This window comes from Silene latifolia, chromosome 5, assembly GCF_048544455.1.
Source record: "Silene latifolia isolate original U9 population chromosome 5, ASM4854445v1, whole genome shotgun sequence".
NCBI lineage: Eukaryota > Viridiplantae > Streptophyta > Magnoliopsida > Caryophyllales > Caryophyllaceae > Silene > Silene latifolia.
In genome coordinates, this window is record NC_133530.1 from 66,858,632 (window position 1) to 66,873,404 (window position 14,773).

The 14,773-nt window shown below is 37.1% G+C and overlaps 2 protein-coding genes across 2 annotated transcripts; both read right to left on the minus strand.

Moving 5' to 3' along the window:
* Positions 1–581: 581 nt before the first annotated feature.
* LOC141655467 (protein FAR1-RELATED SEQUENCE 9-like) lies at positions 582–5,795 on the minus strand. The gene is made up of 6 exons (XM_074462547.1): positions 5,762–5,795; positions 5,034–5,317; positions 2,631–2,640; positions 1,541–2,436; positions 1,338–1,446; positions 582–1,198 (listed from the first exon to the last, which is right to left on the minus strand). Exons 1-6 carry the CDS (start codon positions 5,793–5,795, stop codon positions 582–584), a joined length of 1,950 nt encoding a protein of 649 aa, XP_074318648.1.
* A 357-nt stretch (positions 5,796–6,152) lies between these two features.
* LOC141655468 (uncharacterized) lies at positions 6,153–7,277 on the minus strand. The gene is made up of 2 exons (XM_074462548.1): positions 7,132–7,277; positions 6,153–6,960 (listed from the first exon to the last, which is right to left on the minus strand). The coding sequence occupies exons 1-2, from the start codon at positions 7,275–7,277 to the stop codon at positions 6,153–6,155; spliced, it is 954 nt and encodes a 317-aa protein (XP_074318649.1).
* Between the last annotated feature and the right edge of the window lie 7,496 nt (positions 7,278–14,773).

Genomic DNA, 14,773 nt, shown 5'->3' on the forward strand with positions numbered 1-14,773 from the left:
TATCGTCATACAGTTACACTGTGTAAGATACTTTAAATCATATACTTTGTAACTTCACTTGATATTCTGTGTAACTCCAATATATAGGTTTTGTAACTTAATAGCGTCATATAGTTACACTGCGTAAGATACTTAAAATCATATACTTTGTAACTTCACTTGCTAATATGTGTAACTCCAATAGATAGTTTTCGTAACTTCAATACGTACCTTTTAGAATATTTTGTAAACCAATACAAGCCAGCTATTCTGAACCTTCTATACAGCAAAAAAATTGAGACCATTTTAAATATTTTGAGACCCTTTTAAATATTTTGAACCCTAAAAAATTACACCAATGGCCCCATACAGTTACACTGCGTAAGATACTTAATATCATATACTTTGAAACTTCACTCAATATTCTGTGTAACTCCAATATATAGTCTGCGTAACTTCAATCGGTGTTTTTGTTTGCTGACTAGCATTTCCAAATTATAAGGAAAAAAAAATTCATTGACTCTAAAAACGATTTTAATATTTGTTCTTTCATTTAAAGATTACACAATAATAAATAATTAAAATATGCTAATCCTAAACTTCTACTCAGAAGATTCGTCATCCTCTTCCTCATCCTCGTCTTCATCCGAAGATGATTCAATAGGTGGTTGTGGGCGCTCCGCAAACGGGTTGTGGCTGTTTCTCTTGTCGTGGTGTGCCATTTGCTTGCAATTATTGCATATCCGTTTCGGTTTAGATAACAATGCTTCGGCTTTTGTCTTGGTAGACAACATCCTTTTGCCACTCCCTTTGTTTTTCGCATGTTTGGGAGGCAATATTGTTATCTCCTTGCTGGCCTTACAACCCAGTAGTTGTTCAATTTCTTGTTGCTTAGTCAATTCCTCCGTAGACGGTGACAGCTTCTCTCTAAAATCCCTAATTAAGTTGGACAAGGTCTCAATATCATCCTTAGCTTTACCCCTTAGTACTCCAACAGTTTCATGTATCTCAGAGCATAACCTTGTTATTTCGATTTGTTTTCCATCAATTACTTCCTTCCCATCAGAGGCGCTGTATAGTGCATCCATTCTCCATCTTTGAACCACGTACGATTCCGGTATTGATTGAACACCATTACTTGAGTAAATCCAAATGATGTGCCTACATAGTATTCCAGCTCTTTCAAACATTCTACACGACCATGTTGCCTCATATGTTCCTTTTTTGCCACATAACAAAAAAAAAGATTCAGATAAATATCGTCATAAACTGTAACAAATATTATGTTACTGCAAGTGAGAGTGTGTATAACTGCAACACGGTTTAGTTGTAACTTCACCAAACTATCTGTTACTAACTGCAATATGCTTGAGTTGCAATTTTAAGCGATACTCTGTGTAACCGCAATATGGATAAAATGTAACTATAGACTGTACTACGCGTGACTCTAATGATCTTTAATTGTAACTAAAAAAAATAGAAGTCCAAATATCAAATGTCAGTGATAAATACCTGGTCTGAAATGAACGTCAAAAACTCTTCCTCTTAAACTATCATTTACCTTCGTCAGCTCTATTTCATTCCCCTCGGTAAAACCCCTGGCACCAAGTCCATTTGTCGACATTTTTACCTTTTCTTGGAACTCATTGAATGTGGCATGTGTGTATACTCTTGCTCCATGCCGCTCGATAGGACATTGAGTTACCATTTTCGGTGACGTATGCTTGTTGTCATTATCAGTTTTCTTCTGAGTATATCTTTGTTGGTCAATTGCACTTTCAAAATGCATCCAAAATTCAACCAACGTTCCATTGTTGTTCTCGAACTTTTTAAAGAAACTATTTTCACTCTCCGATCTTTGTATTGTCCTCATAACACTTCCCATATTTAGGCCCCTACAATGGGCCATCACCCATTGTCTCCTTTTAAGGTAGACTTCCTCAAACCAAGCAGATTTACCAACGGCATGCTCCTTCATTATCTCGCCCCAGCGACTGTCAAATTCATCTGGTTCAAGTTCGTCGTCCCAGATTATGGCATTTAACTTCTTTATAAATTCGGGATAATCTTTGGTTTTACACCCGTATTTGACTGGAACCTTGTTCATTATATGCCACATGCAGAAGCGATGCCTAGCCGTCTTAAAAACATTCTTGACAGTCTTTATAATACCCGGATCTTGGTCGGTTATAATATATTTTGGTTCCTTCTCACCCATTGCCACCAAAAAACGTTTGAACACCCAATCAAAATAATCCTCGTTCTCCCTAAAAAGCAGTGCACCACAAAAATTTATTGAACGTTTGTGATTATCAATACCCGTGAAAGGTGTAAATACCATGTCATACTTATTTGTCGAGTATGTCGGATCGAAAGACACAGCATCACCAAATACAGAGTAGTTTCTTCGAGCAATACCATCCGCCCATACCGCCCTGATCAAGCTTCCATCGACATCTACTTCATAATCGAAGAAGAAATTTTCATGTGTTCTGCCATGTTCTTAAAACGGTCTATGAACAACTGACCGTCCCTCTCATTAATATAGCACTTAACGTCTCTATTGAAATTCTTGAAGTCAGTTAGACTCGCACCAATATTTTCGAACCCATTAACATGTTCCTTTCACATTTTATACGTCCTTGTAACACCTGTCTTCAACTGCATTCAAACAATTTACAGTGGTTAAAAACGATCCAATAATTTTGTAACTTCACTGCAATGTGTTTGGAACTTCAATGGAGTAACTATGTGACTTTAACCATAAGGTAACTATAACACTGAACGATGTAACTCCATGTGACTAAAAGTGTAACTCTAGACGAATTTTGTGTAACTCTACCAAAATTTGTAATCCAATGAGAATTCAAAATTTGAAACTATAGTGCAATGTAATTAGAACTTCAATTCAATATCATTGGAACTTCAAATGGAGAAGTATGTAACTTTAACCATATTTTAACTTTAAAACTCATTGTGTAACTTTATTATGTTAAATATGTAACTCTACTTGGATTTATGTGTAACTTTAAGTATAGTGTAACTTTAACAACAATTAATGTAATTTTACCTCAGTAAATATGTAACTCTGGGAAAATTTATAATCCAATGTGAATGCAATGTTATTTAAACAGGAAGTGTACACTAACCCTCGAGTTATAGACTATAAGCTCCTAGTGATACTTGTGTAGTTTCCTTGATAGCTTTTGAAACTCCCTATCTCTCACTTCAACGAGTTCATGATTGTGTCCCGCGTGAAATCGGTCAACTAATAAAACACCATTGAACATGAGCAATCTAATCCTCGCTTTGCACTCAATCCTCCTTACTTTTGTTTTTCTCCGCTGCTTTTCTCCAATTTCTTCCCCCTCTTGTGCGTCCCGAATGATGTAGAGAGTGTCGTTGGGGCTCTCAATCAAACACATTTATATTTCTCAACAAACAACTAGTTAGTGGTTAAGTCAAGGTCGATCCACGGGACGGTGTGCTTTGGTTTCTAAGTCTATCTATCTCAATTTATGCTACTGTCACAATTGATTTGGGTTGTAGTTGCAAAAGCAATAAAGTAAAGCAAACAATGAATTAAAGGATGTAAACAAATGATTAAAAGCACTAGGATGTCATGGGATCATAGGGGATTCATGAGAGTAGATCATACAAACATATTCTCAATTATATAGCAAGCACTTATCATTGTGATGGGATCGAGTTGGTGTATAAGCTTACAATCCCTAAGAAGGTTTGGGTTCCGGAGCCGAATCGATTAGATTGTACAACACCTACAAGTCGACTTAATCCATCTTATTCAACTATATGCATGGTCTAATGAGGCTCGAGTTGGTGTATAAGCTTACAAGCCTCATTGAAAAGATAGGTGATGGGTAAAAAATGTAAGGATTCATAGGCTCGCATATCATCAAACATAACATGTGCATAAGTTGAAATCACAACAAGCAAGAAATTTAATCATGAAAACATATTAGATTAAGCATGAATCATTCCCCATGTTTGTTTCCCCTAATTCCCACTAATCCTAGCTAAGGAACTACTCACTCATTATCATGGAAAACATGTCATTAATGGTGTCAATCATCACAACAAATATAAACATGATAAGAGAATGAGGAAATAAACAATAAAGAGTAAGGAGTAGAGAGATTATACCAAACTTAAGATGAATAAATGAAAGGAAAGAATAATAGAAGAGAACTTGATTGATTGATGAAGAGTTGTCAATTCTCCAATAATAACCCAATAATCTTCAATTACCCAATAATAATAAACTTTGAACAATGATTCAGGAAAGATTAATATGGAATGGTTGAGATTCATCTATTCTAATCTACTCCTAATCTAATCTAAGGAAGGTTTGACTCCACTAAGAGGGCTCTCTCCTCTCCCTCCTTTTTTAATTATTACAAATGGAGTATATATAGTAGTACATCATTAGGTTAAGCAAGGGTGGATTAGTAAATAACAATGCTAAGATGTAACTAGGGAATTGCAAGTCTCGAGGGAGATGCGCATATCACGTAGCTACTCTCACCACGATCCGCTCGGATCGAATTGAAGCACGGTTGAAACTGCCAAGGGATCCGCTCGTCTTGCTTGGGATACGCTCGGATCAAAGGTCCTGGAGCCGCTCGTCTCGTGCTCAGGCCGCTAGGATCTGGACAGGGGAATCCGCCCGTCTTGTGCTTAAGACGCACGGATCTGGACATGGGAATCCGCTATCTTGTTTTAGAAGCCTATGATCTACGCATACTCTTTATTCCTGCATCGTTCGTCGTTGTTCTTGACTTCTCTTCATACTATTCCATCCAATATTATCATCAAGCTTCCAAGTATGCACGGGAGATGGGAATTCCGTCTCATTATCTCCTTTCCTATAAAACATATAAAATGCACTAGGAAAGCAAAATAGGAAGGAATTGATGGATAAAATGGCCATGAAATGCTATATTAGTATGCAAAATAGGTTCAATTAGGGGACTAAATGTGCGCAATTAAGAGTCACATCACCGAAATAATTCAATCTCTTTGTCTTTGCTCACCTTTTTTGCGTATGTAAATCCCTCTCGGTTACAAACCAAAAGTTTTGACTTAACGGCCCCGTCATGCCACTTCTTTGTCGTGTATCTAAGCACATTGAAACCACATGCAAGAGTGTACATCTTACAGAACTTTACAGCTTCCTCTATGTCATTGAACTCCTGCCCGACAAATGGTGTAAACTGTCTTTCTACAATCCTACAAATTTCATCCCCACCTACATTTTGCATGACTTCTGCAAATTCATGTTCTCTTACCTCTGGTAAGTCCTCACAGCAATCCTGCTCTGTAAAATTTACAAACACAAACTGTCATAAATGTTTTGCTAACACAACTAAACAATTTGGTAGATTTAGTTAAACTAAAAACTATAACTTTAGCTGCAATTAAGTGTAACTTTATCTGCAAACTAGTGAAACTTTTTCGTCAGACCTTTTACCTTGGACAGAACGTTTCTAAACACAGAAAAACTCTTACTCTCTAGGCTTGCTAAATTACACACATTATTTACCTATGACTAAACTCGAGACATAATACTCCTCATGCAACATATAGGCTTGCCAACATAATAGTTTTTGTAACTCTATAAACAAGTTTTTGTAACTTTACAAGGTAAGACTCTTCATCTTCATCTTCCATATCATTTTTTAAAAAAAAAACATAAAAAAATAACCATAGTTGAAGTCCTCCCTAAATAAATAAAATCAACGCGTTAAAATAATGTACTTACCATTGTTGAACTCAACAATCTGCATATCGTCCATGGATGTCGATGTTTTGAGTTACTGAAGACGCCGTCTTTTTTCCTAGATAATTTCATGCAAAATCCGGATTGTGTATGAACTAACGATGCAGAAGAAATTGGAACTCCAATAAAAATATGGATATGAAGATGGATGTCGAAGAATGAATACAGAATATGAAGATGACAGTCTACTTATGAATACCGAAGATGAAGATGAAGGCGGGAGGAAGATGATGAAAGAGAAAAAAAATAACAAAGAATGATTAAACGTCATATTGGAAATAGTTTTTTTTTTTTGGGAAAATGTAAGCTTCTCATTAAAGATCATAAATCTCCAAATACAAACAATTAGAAGGCATAGTGATACTAACTTCCTTCATGACTTCACAAATGCATCTAACCAATTCTTAACATTAATCGATTGACACTTAGACTGAAATTTCTTAACTCTATTACAAACGTCAACCTGAACACATTTAACAAGCTGTTCTGGACGTAACACGGCCTGATCCACCCTGCACTTGTTCCTAGCCATCCACAAGTGATAAATCAATCCTGCCAAGATAACCCCAATAATTTTCTTCTTACTGAGACTCCTGTAGCGTTTATGGCACCACCATCTAATGCACTCTTCATCTGGTAACATCTCAGCACACCAATCAGAAATCATTCTACAGCATCTCCTACTGTACTCACATTTGAAGAAAAGGTGAGTATGATTTTCCTGCTGCAGTCCACACAAGTAGCACAAATTCGACTGAATAATCTGCATGTTCATCAATCTATCTTGAGTAAGAAGTCTGTTATGCCCCATTAACCAACTGATAAACCCATGTTTGGGAACTACCCAAGTATTAAGAATCCAGGGGTACCACTCACACACAGTATCCTGAGTTTGTAACCATTTATAACCTAAAGCAGTAGAGTAAGGTGCAGTCACTCCTGAACCAGGCATTAAAAGATCCTTGAAGATGGATTTAGTCTGACAAATCTTTCTCCATGCCCAGCTCGAATTAGAAGTTGGTTCATAATCCTTCCAATTCCTGTCTTTTATATAAATTGCGTGCACCCACTTCACCCACAGGTGATCAGCTTTAGTCTCAATCCACCATACATACTTTGCCACAGCTGCCATATTCCAAATCATCAAGTTATGCAACCCACACCCTCCTTGTCTCTTAGGCCTGCACACACGGTCCCAAGCTACTAAGGCTGGGCTAGCACTGTCTGTTTACCCATGCCAGAGATACTCTCTACAGATGGATTCAATCTTCTTCAGAACAGTTTTGGGGAGGATGAAAATACGAGCCCAGTAGTTATGTAGAGTAATAAGAACATCCCTAATCAGAACTAACCTTCCGGCATATGAAAGATGTCTAGCCCCCAGACCTCGTATCCTGTCCACAACATTATCAACCAACCTAGTACAATCCAGTACAGATAACCTCTTTGGTGATACAGTCACCCCCAGATACTTAAAGGGAACAGCACCCAGTTTCATGCCAGTAGCCCTTCCAATCTCATTTACCAACCAATCATTGTTGGAGCTTGTGTCCTCCACAAATTAGTGTGATAACATTTGTAAATCTCTTACAGGTTCACAAGGGTATACTTCGTATATTTAATCAATTGATTAACGTTTACCTAATAACGGTTGGCTTGCTAGAAAGTTTGACGTTATTATCATACAGATGACGGTGATCAACTGGTCCCTAAAGGTCACACCTATAGGATGTGTTTGAGAAATGTGATTATAGAAATATAATCACATTGATGCCCAAAATGACTAAAAAGTTAGTCGATGTGTTGATGAGATAATTATTTAATGAAAATTAAATAATATTAAGTTGAGACGAATTAACTGTCAATTCGTAAATTAAATATAATAAGTTATATTTAATTAAATATATATATAATGTTAGCTTGGACGAATTAATCTGTTAATTCGTAATTAAATATAATCAGTTGTATTTAATATCAACAAGCTGAATGTGTCATAGTGGTAATAGTGAGGGTACACATACCAAGAGGTCATGGGTTCGATCCTCACTAGATGACAATTCAACACATATTATATATTATCAATTTTGATATTGTTCTTAGGCCATATTTGCTAGGACCGAAGGTTATTTCTGAATCTTTTATTTTTGTTTATGTATTTTATTTTATGACCTTAGATCATCTTTGTTAAATCGTTATAATCCTTCTAATCTAAGGGAAGTATACAGATTATTTCCCACAAGTGGTATCAGGGCATTGGGCTATGATTTTAATTTTGATGATTTTCATAAAATTTGTATGTGAACAATAGGATTTTCGAGAAAAAAAATTAGCGTTTCGAATTTTTTTGTGGTTCGAAAATTTTTTTTGTGCCGTTTTTTTCTTTCTGTTTGATGATATTTTTCCATTCTATTTTTCATATTATAGTTTATAATCAGTTAAAATTATCATATGAAGAATTGGTAGTTTTTGATTTAATGCAGATTAAGTTAAAATTAAATGGAATCGTCATGTTTATGATAAAAAGATTGTTTTTGCTATATAGTTTTTGGCATATAAATTGATCATGTTTATTATTTCATATGCTTATCATGTTCTAATAGCAAAGGTAAACAATTTAGTCATCAAATCTTGTTTAATTTTTGGCATATAAATTGATCATGTTTTTTAGGGTTTACCGAAAAAAAAAACTTTATTTTAATTTTGTTTTTTGGTAAACCGAGAAAAGAAAAAAAATAGGAAAGTTTTTTTTTATTTGCCTTTTTTCCGAAAAAGAAAGAAAAAAAAAATTTATGGAAAGTTTTTCCTTGTTTTTCCTATTTACCGAATTAAAATAGGAAAGGGGCTGTTTTTTTTAAATCCAGCCGTGACAGCTGATAAATAAATAAAAAAAAAAATTTGTTTTTTCCAGCCGAGACCAATTTAAAAAAATTGGATTTTGTTTTTTATTTTATTTTGGCCAATTAGTTATTGTGAATCGGTTCACAATTTAATGATACCGAGTTATTTTAAAGCAGTTTAAAATTTTGACGGATAGAATTCATATTACAAGTTTAATATGGATTAAGTATGAAATTAATGTGATTAAATTGCGGAATTGTCACTTAATTTAATTTAAATAGGTGGTTTGGATAAATTAATCAACATAATTAATGTATTGTATTATGTATGTTTAATTTATTTTAGTTGATGCTTTTAATTTTGTTGAATGAATCGAATGAATGAATTTTATTTACGTATTTAATTTTTGCAATCTGTTGTAATTTGTAATACTTAGTGTGGCCTTAGTCAAATTATGTTTTCGTAATGAAGGAAACATAATTTCTTATGTAATTATGAGATCTCGAATCTCCTTTATTTTAGTTTTGGGTTTTTAAATTAGAATGTAATTAATAGGTCAATTATGTAATTTTATTTATTGTAATTTCAAAGAAGACTAAAGATGAAGATTCAAACTCACTCCCGCTACATGGATCAAGATGAAACATCAAGACAAGCTTCTCGGGTCCAAGGATGGATTCCAAACTTGTATTTATTGTTCATTTTGATAGGATAGGCCACACTAGGACTTTTACTGTTTTTTTTTTTACGTTTTTCATTTTTATTGCTTTTCATTCACATGTTAGTAATTGCATCATATTCCGCCTAAAACCAAACCACCTACTACTACTAAAATGCATGAAAATTGACTCATATAGGTTGTATGTTAATTTTCATGGACATGCAGATGTCACAGTCTTTAAGCCATCACTTTAGTTTAATCATTCTCGCATGCTAGATTATAGTTCACTTAAAATGAATTTAAATAAAGTTGATGGGATCTTCCTCTAAAACGGAAATTGAGATTAGTCTTTATAAGGGCAAACATCTATGAATCCCTTCTTCGTCGGTAGGCCTAATATGACCCCTTCTACGTTGGGTAAGTAGTTGTGTTGACTTATTTTACCTCAACATCATAGTCCGAAGAGTTTCTCGTGATTGTGATGGACTAAAGATAGAATTTACAGAAATTTATCGACCAAGAATTCTAACGGTAGAATTAGCTAAAAGGTTAGCTTATCATTTTACAGAGAATTGAGTCTTGGGGTCATTTATATAATTCTTGAGGGAGATCAATTGTATAAATATTTTTAAGTCTTCGCGTTATGACATTAGTTCATTAGACTTAAAATTAAAACGATGCACATGCTTATTATTTTATTCTTCTTTCGCAGTGTAGAACACGTTTATTATCAATAATACTGTTACAACAAATGGCTGGAAATAACGCAATCCCAATGCCTAGTGCCACACTAGATCGTTCATCCTGGCTAAAAGTGTTCATGGACCAAATGAATCAGTCCACGCGACTGAAGAATGATGGGTCCAACTTTGAGGACTGGGAGGTGGCACTACGGAATGTCGCCATTGCCGACGGTAAGCTCGTGTATTTAATCGAGCCAATACCGGTCAACCCAGGCCCAAATGCAGGAGTCAACGAGTCACTCGCTTATAGTGACTTCGTTATGGAAAAAGTGCGATAAAGAACGTACTCATCTTTGCAATGGAAACCAATTTGCAGAGACGCTTAATTGCCCAAAGTGCAAACAAGATTTTCACTACGCTCACTAACGAGTTCTCAAAAGCACCGAGAATCGTTAAATATGAGCATACCTGTCGCTTCTTTGATGCGAAACTCCAGAAGGGCCAACCAGTTAGCCCACACATTCTCCACATGATTGAGAATGTCGAGAAGTCGGAGAGACACCGAATTGTAGAATCGGTGAGAGCATTGTAATTGACCGAATGCTTCATTCTCTTCACGATGGTTTTGCCCTTTTCAGGGCAAACTACTACATGAATGACTTGAAAAAGAGTCCTCATGAGCTACACTCCCTTCTCGTACAGACCGAGAAGGATATGAAATTGAGTGGGAGCATGAAGCAGGATGTTCTCACGATTCACAACAAGAGTAAAGGTAAGGGCAAGGCTCATGGCGACCTAGTTGTAGGTAAGCCAAAGTTCAAGAAACCAAGAAACGGTAAGAGTGCGCCTGGTGAGACTAGTGGCTCACAGGGCAAGACAAAGAGCAAGGGCGGTGACATAGAGTGCCACCATTGTCATAAGACTGGACATTGGAGGAGGAACTGTCCCGTCTACCGTGAGGACATCAAGGCAGCCGCGTCGCGTTCTCGTTGGTATGTCATCTTATATTCATATGATTGAGATTAACCATGCAAGTTTCGGAACTTGGGTACTAGATACTGGTTGTGGTTCTCATCTGTGTAATCATTTGCAGGGCCTAAAGAACATCATACCTCTCGAAAAAGGTGATGTGGACCTGCGAGTCGGGAATGGAGCGCGAGTTGCTGCTGCCTCGAAGGGAACATATGTAATCCAACTCCCTAGTGGTTTTGAGTTATCTTTAAATAACTGTTACTATGTACCCAGTTTATCTAAGAATATTATTTCAGTTTTCGTACTTTCTAAAGACGGTTTTACATTTTCAATAAAGGATAATAGTTGTATTTTCTCTTTTAATGAAATGATTTATGGCAAAGCAGTTTCCGTGAATGGAATTTATATCTTAGATCAAACCACGGAAGTATTACACATGAATAATAAGAAATTAAAGGTTGGTGACAAAGATCAAACCTATATATGGCATTGTCGAATGGGACACATAAATGAGAAACGTGTAAAGAAACTCGTCGATAATGGGACTATTCCCGCATTCGGATTTTCTGCATATGGCACGTGTGAATCATGTCTCATTGGCAAGATGACTCGAATTTCTTTCAAAGGTGTTGGAATGCGCGCTAGTGACCTATTAGGACTCATACATACGGACGTATGTGGACCTATGTCAATTACCGCTAGAGATGGCTATAGATATTTTATCACTTTCACGGACGATTTGAGTAGATACGGATATGTCTACTTAATGAAGCATAAAAGTGAGTCCTTTGAGAAATTCAAGGAATACCGAGAATAGGGCAGAACCAACTGGGTAGAAAGATTAAAGCACTTCGTTCAGATCGGGGTGGCGAATATCTTTCAAATGAGTTTGATCAACACCTGAAAGACTGTGGAATCGTTTTGCAGTTAACTCCACCTGCAACAACTCAATTGAATGGTGTGTCTGAACGGAGAAATCGAACCTTACTTGATATGGTTCGATCCATGATGAGTCACACCGTAGTGCCTGATTCATTATGGGGTTATGCTCTTTTCAAATTTTGCTCTTATACTTAATCAAGTCCGTCTAAAGCTGTCGACAAGACTCCATATGAAATGTGGAAAGGAACGGTCCCCAACTTGTCCTTTATTCGGGTTTGGGGCTGCGAGGCTTATGTCAAGTGGAGACACGAGGATAAGCTCGGCCCTCAATCGGTCAAGACATACTTTATAGGTTATCCAAAAGGAACATTTGGTCATTACTTCTATTCGCCTACCGAACATTGAGTTTTTGTTGCGGCTAGTGCGACGTTCTTAGAGAAAGAATTTCTCGAGAACAAGACGAGTAATAGAACCTTCGAGCTGTCGGAGATTCCAGAACCAACGACCGAGGAACGGATGGAGGAAGTGGTTCCTCCAACTGATGATACGGTTAATATTCCTGAGGAACCTAGGAGGTCGGGTAGAGACTCTCATCCTCCGGACAGATACATTGGTATGGTCGAGGAGAATGACGTTTTACTTCGAGAAAGTAATGAACCCGCAACCTATAAAGGTGCTATGGCCTGTTCCGACTCAAAGCTATGGCTTGAAGCCATGCAATCCGAGATGGACTCCATGTATGAGAATAACGTATGGGATCTAGTTGATTTACCTAATAAGGTAAAACCTCTACAGTGCAAATGGCTTTACAAAATAAAGCGTTCTGTAGACGCGCAACCAGATATCTATAAGGCACGACTTGTGGCAAAAGGTTTCACTCAAGTGCAAGGATTGCATTATGATGAGATTTTTGCACCTGTAGTCATGCTACATTCCATTCAGATAATCTTAGCGATTGCCGCATTTCATGATTATGAAATTTGGCAAATGGATGTGAAAACCGCCTTCTTAAACGGTTATTTGGAGGAAGAGTTGTACATGGTGCAACCCGAAGGTTTCATAGATCCTAAACATCCTAAGAAAGTATGCAAGCTTAAGCGTTCCATTTATGGACTAAAGCAAGCTTCTCGGAGTTGGAATCATCATTTCGACCAAGTGATAAAAGAGTATGGTTTCACTCGATCGGTCGAAGAACCATGCTTATATATCAAGTCGAGTGGGAGCAAGATTGTATTCTTGATATTGTATGTCGATGACATACTCTTGATTGGGAATGACATTCCTCTCCTATCTTCGGTTAAAGAATGGTTGAAGAACCATTTCCAGATGAAAGATCTGGGTGAGGCACAGCGTATATTGGGAATCCGTATCTACCGAGATAGATCACGACGGACATTATCACTTAGTCAAAAGTCTTATTTGGATAAGGTTCTTGAGAGGTTCAGCATGACCAACTCCAAGAAGGGGAACCTTCCTATGACGACTGGGATGCAGTTGAGCAAGTCTCAGTCACCCACGACGCCTGAAGGTATTGAGCGCATGAGTCGTGTTCCTTATGCATCTGCAATAGGATCGATCATGTATGCCATGATATGCACACGCCCAGCCGTGGCATATGCATTAAGTATGACGAGTCGGTACCAAAAGACTCCAGGTGAAAACACCTTTGGATAGCAGTCAAAAATATCCTCAAGTACCTACGGAGGACTAAGGATTGGGTATTGACTTATGGAGGCGATACTAAGCTATCGAACCGGATTACGCAGATGCTAGCTTCCAAACGGATCGAGATGATTCAAAATCTCAGTCCGGGTTCGTCTTCACTCTTAATGGTGTTGCGGTCAGCTGGAAGAGTTCCAAACAGAGTGTTGTAGCAGATTCTACTACTGAATTCGAGTACTATGCCGCTTCGGAGGCAGCAAAGGAAGCGATATGGATGCGTCAATTCTTATAAGGGCTTTCGGTAGTTCCTAGTTCGAATGACCCGATCACCATCTATTGTGACAATAGAGGTGTCATCTTCCAGGCTAAGGAGCCAAAGTCTAGCAACAAATCTAGACATGTACTTCGGAAGGCTCACCTGATCCGTGATTACGTGGAGCAAGAAGAGATAGTGATTGACAAGATTGCGACGGATGATAACATCGCAGATCCTCTCACCAAACCGTTGAATTATGATAAGCATGTAGGGCATGTTAATTCCATGGGAATTAAACATGTTCCTAAGTTGTAGTACTTGATTATGGATTTGATACATTATTTTTTTCATATATTATTTATAACTTCATCGTTTTATATATATATAATATTTTGTTTTTCATGTGGATTGTACTGACAACATTGAACGCCACAAAGTGAACTGAATTACATTATATTTGTTTTGGTCTGTAATCGCCAATGTGAGCTGATAACTCCGGCTATTATATTGTGCAGTCGATTGATGGTTGGTTCAACGAGCCATAAGTCAAACGGTTGACTGATCGATCACAGATACGAGATTATGACGATACCTCGTAGGACAACATTTTGTGACAACGTAATGGAGTCCTAAATGTTTAATAACATTCGGTGTCAGGTCGTGGATAGGACATCCATTGTGTTCCTAGAATCGATTCTTTTGACTATCAACTGTCTCTTGAGATTAAGGCAGTTTTTGGGTGACTTTGGTTTCTTTCTCACGGTCTAGCGTAACTGGGGCTAAGTAGATTTTTTCTGGGTCATTTCATACTGTGCTTACATCTGCAGGATTCGAGTTGAGGAAAATATCCAACCCTTATCGGTATAGTTATTTCTCGGGGCCACTCGAGGAGTTGTAATCGAAATGCATGGCCATGCTCGAATGTTGATTCGTTTATCAGTTAAGTTACTCTCTAGTCGGGAAAACCACTCTTGATACTGATCGCTTGTAAAATACGACCTTTGTGAATTCGGATTTGCAAATTGTCTTACATTGAGTGG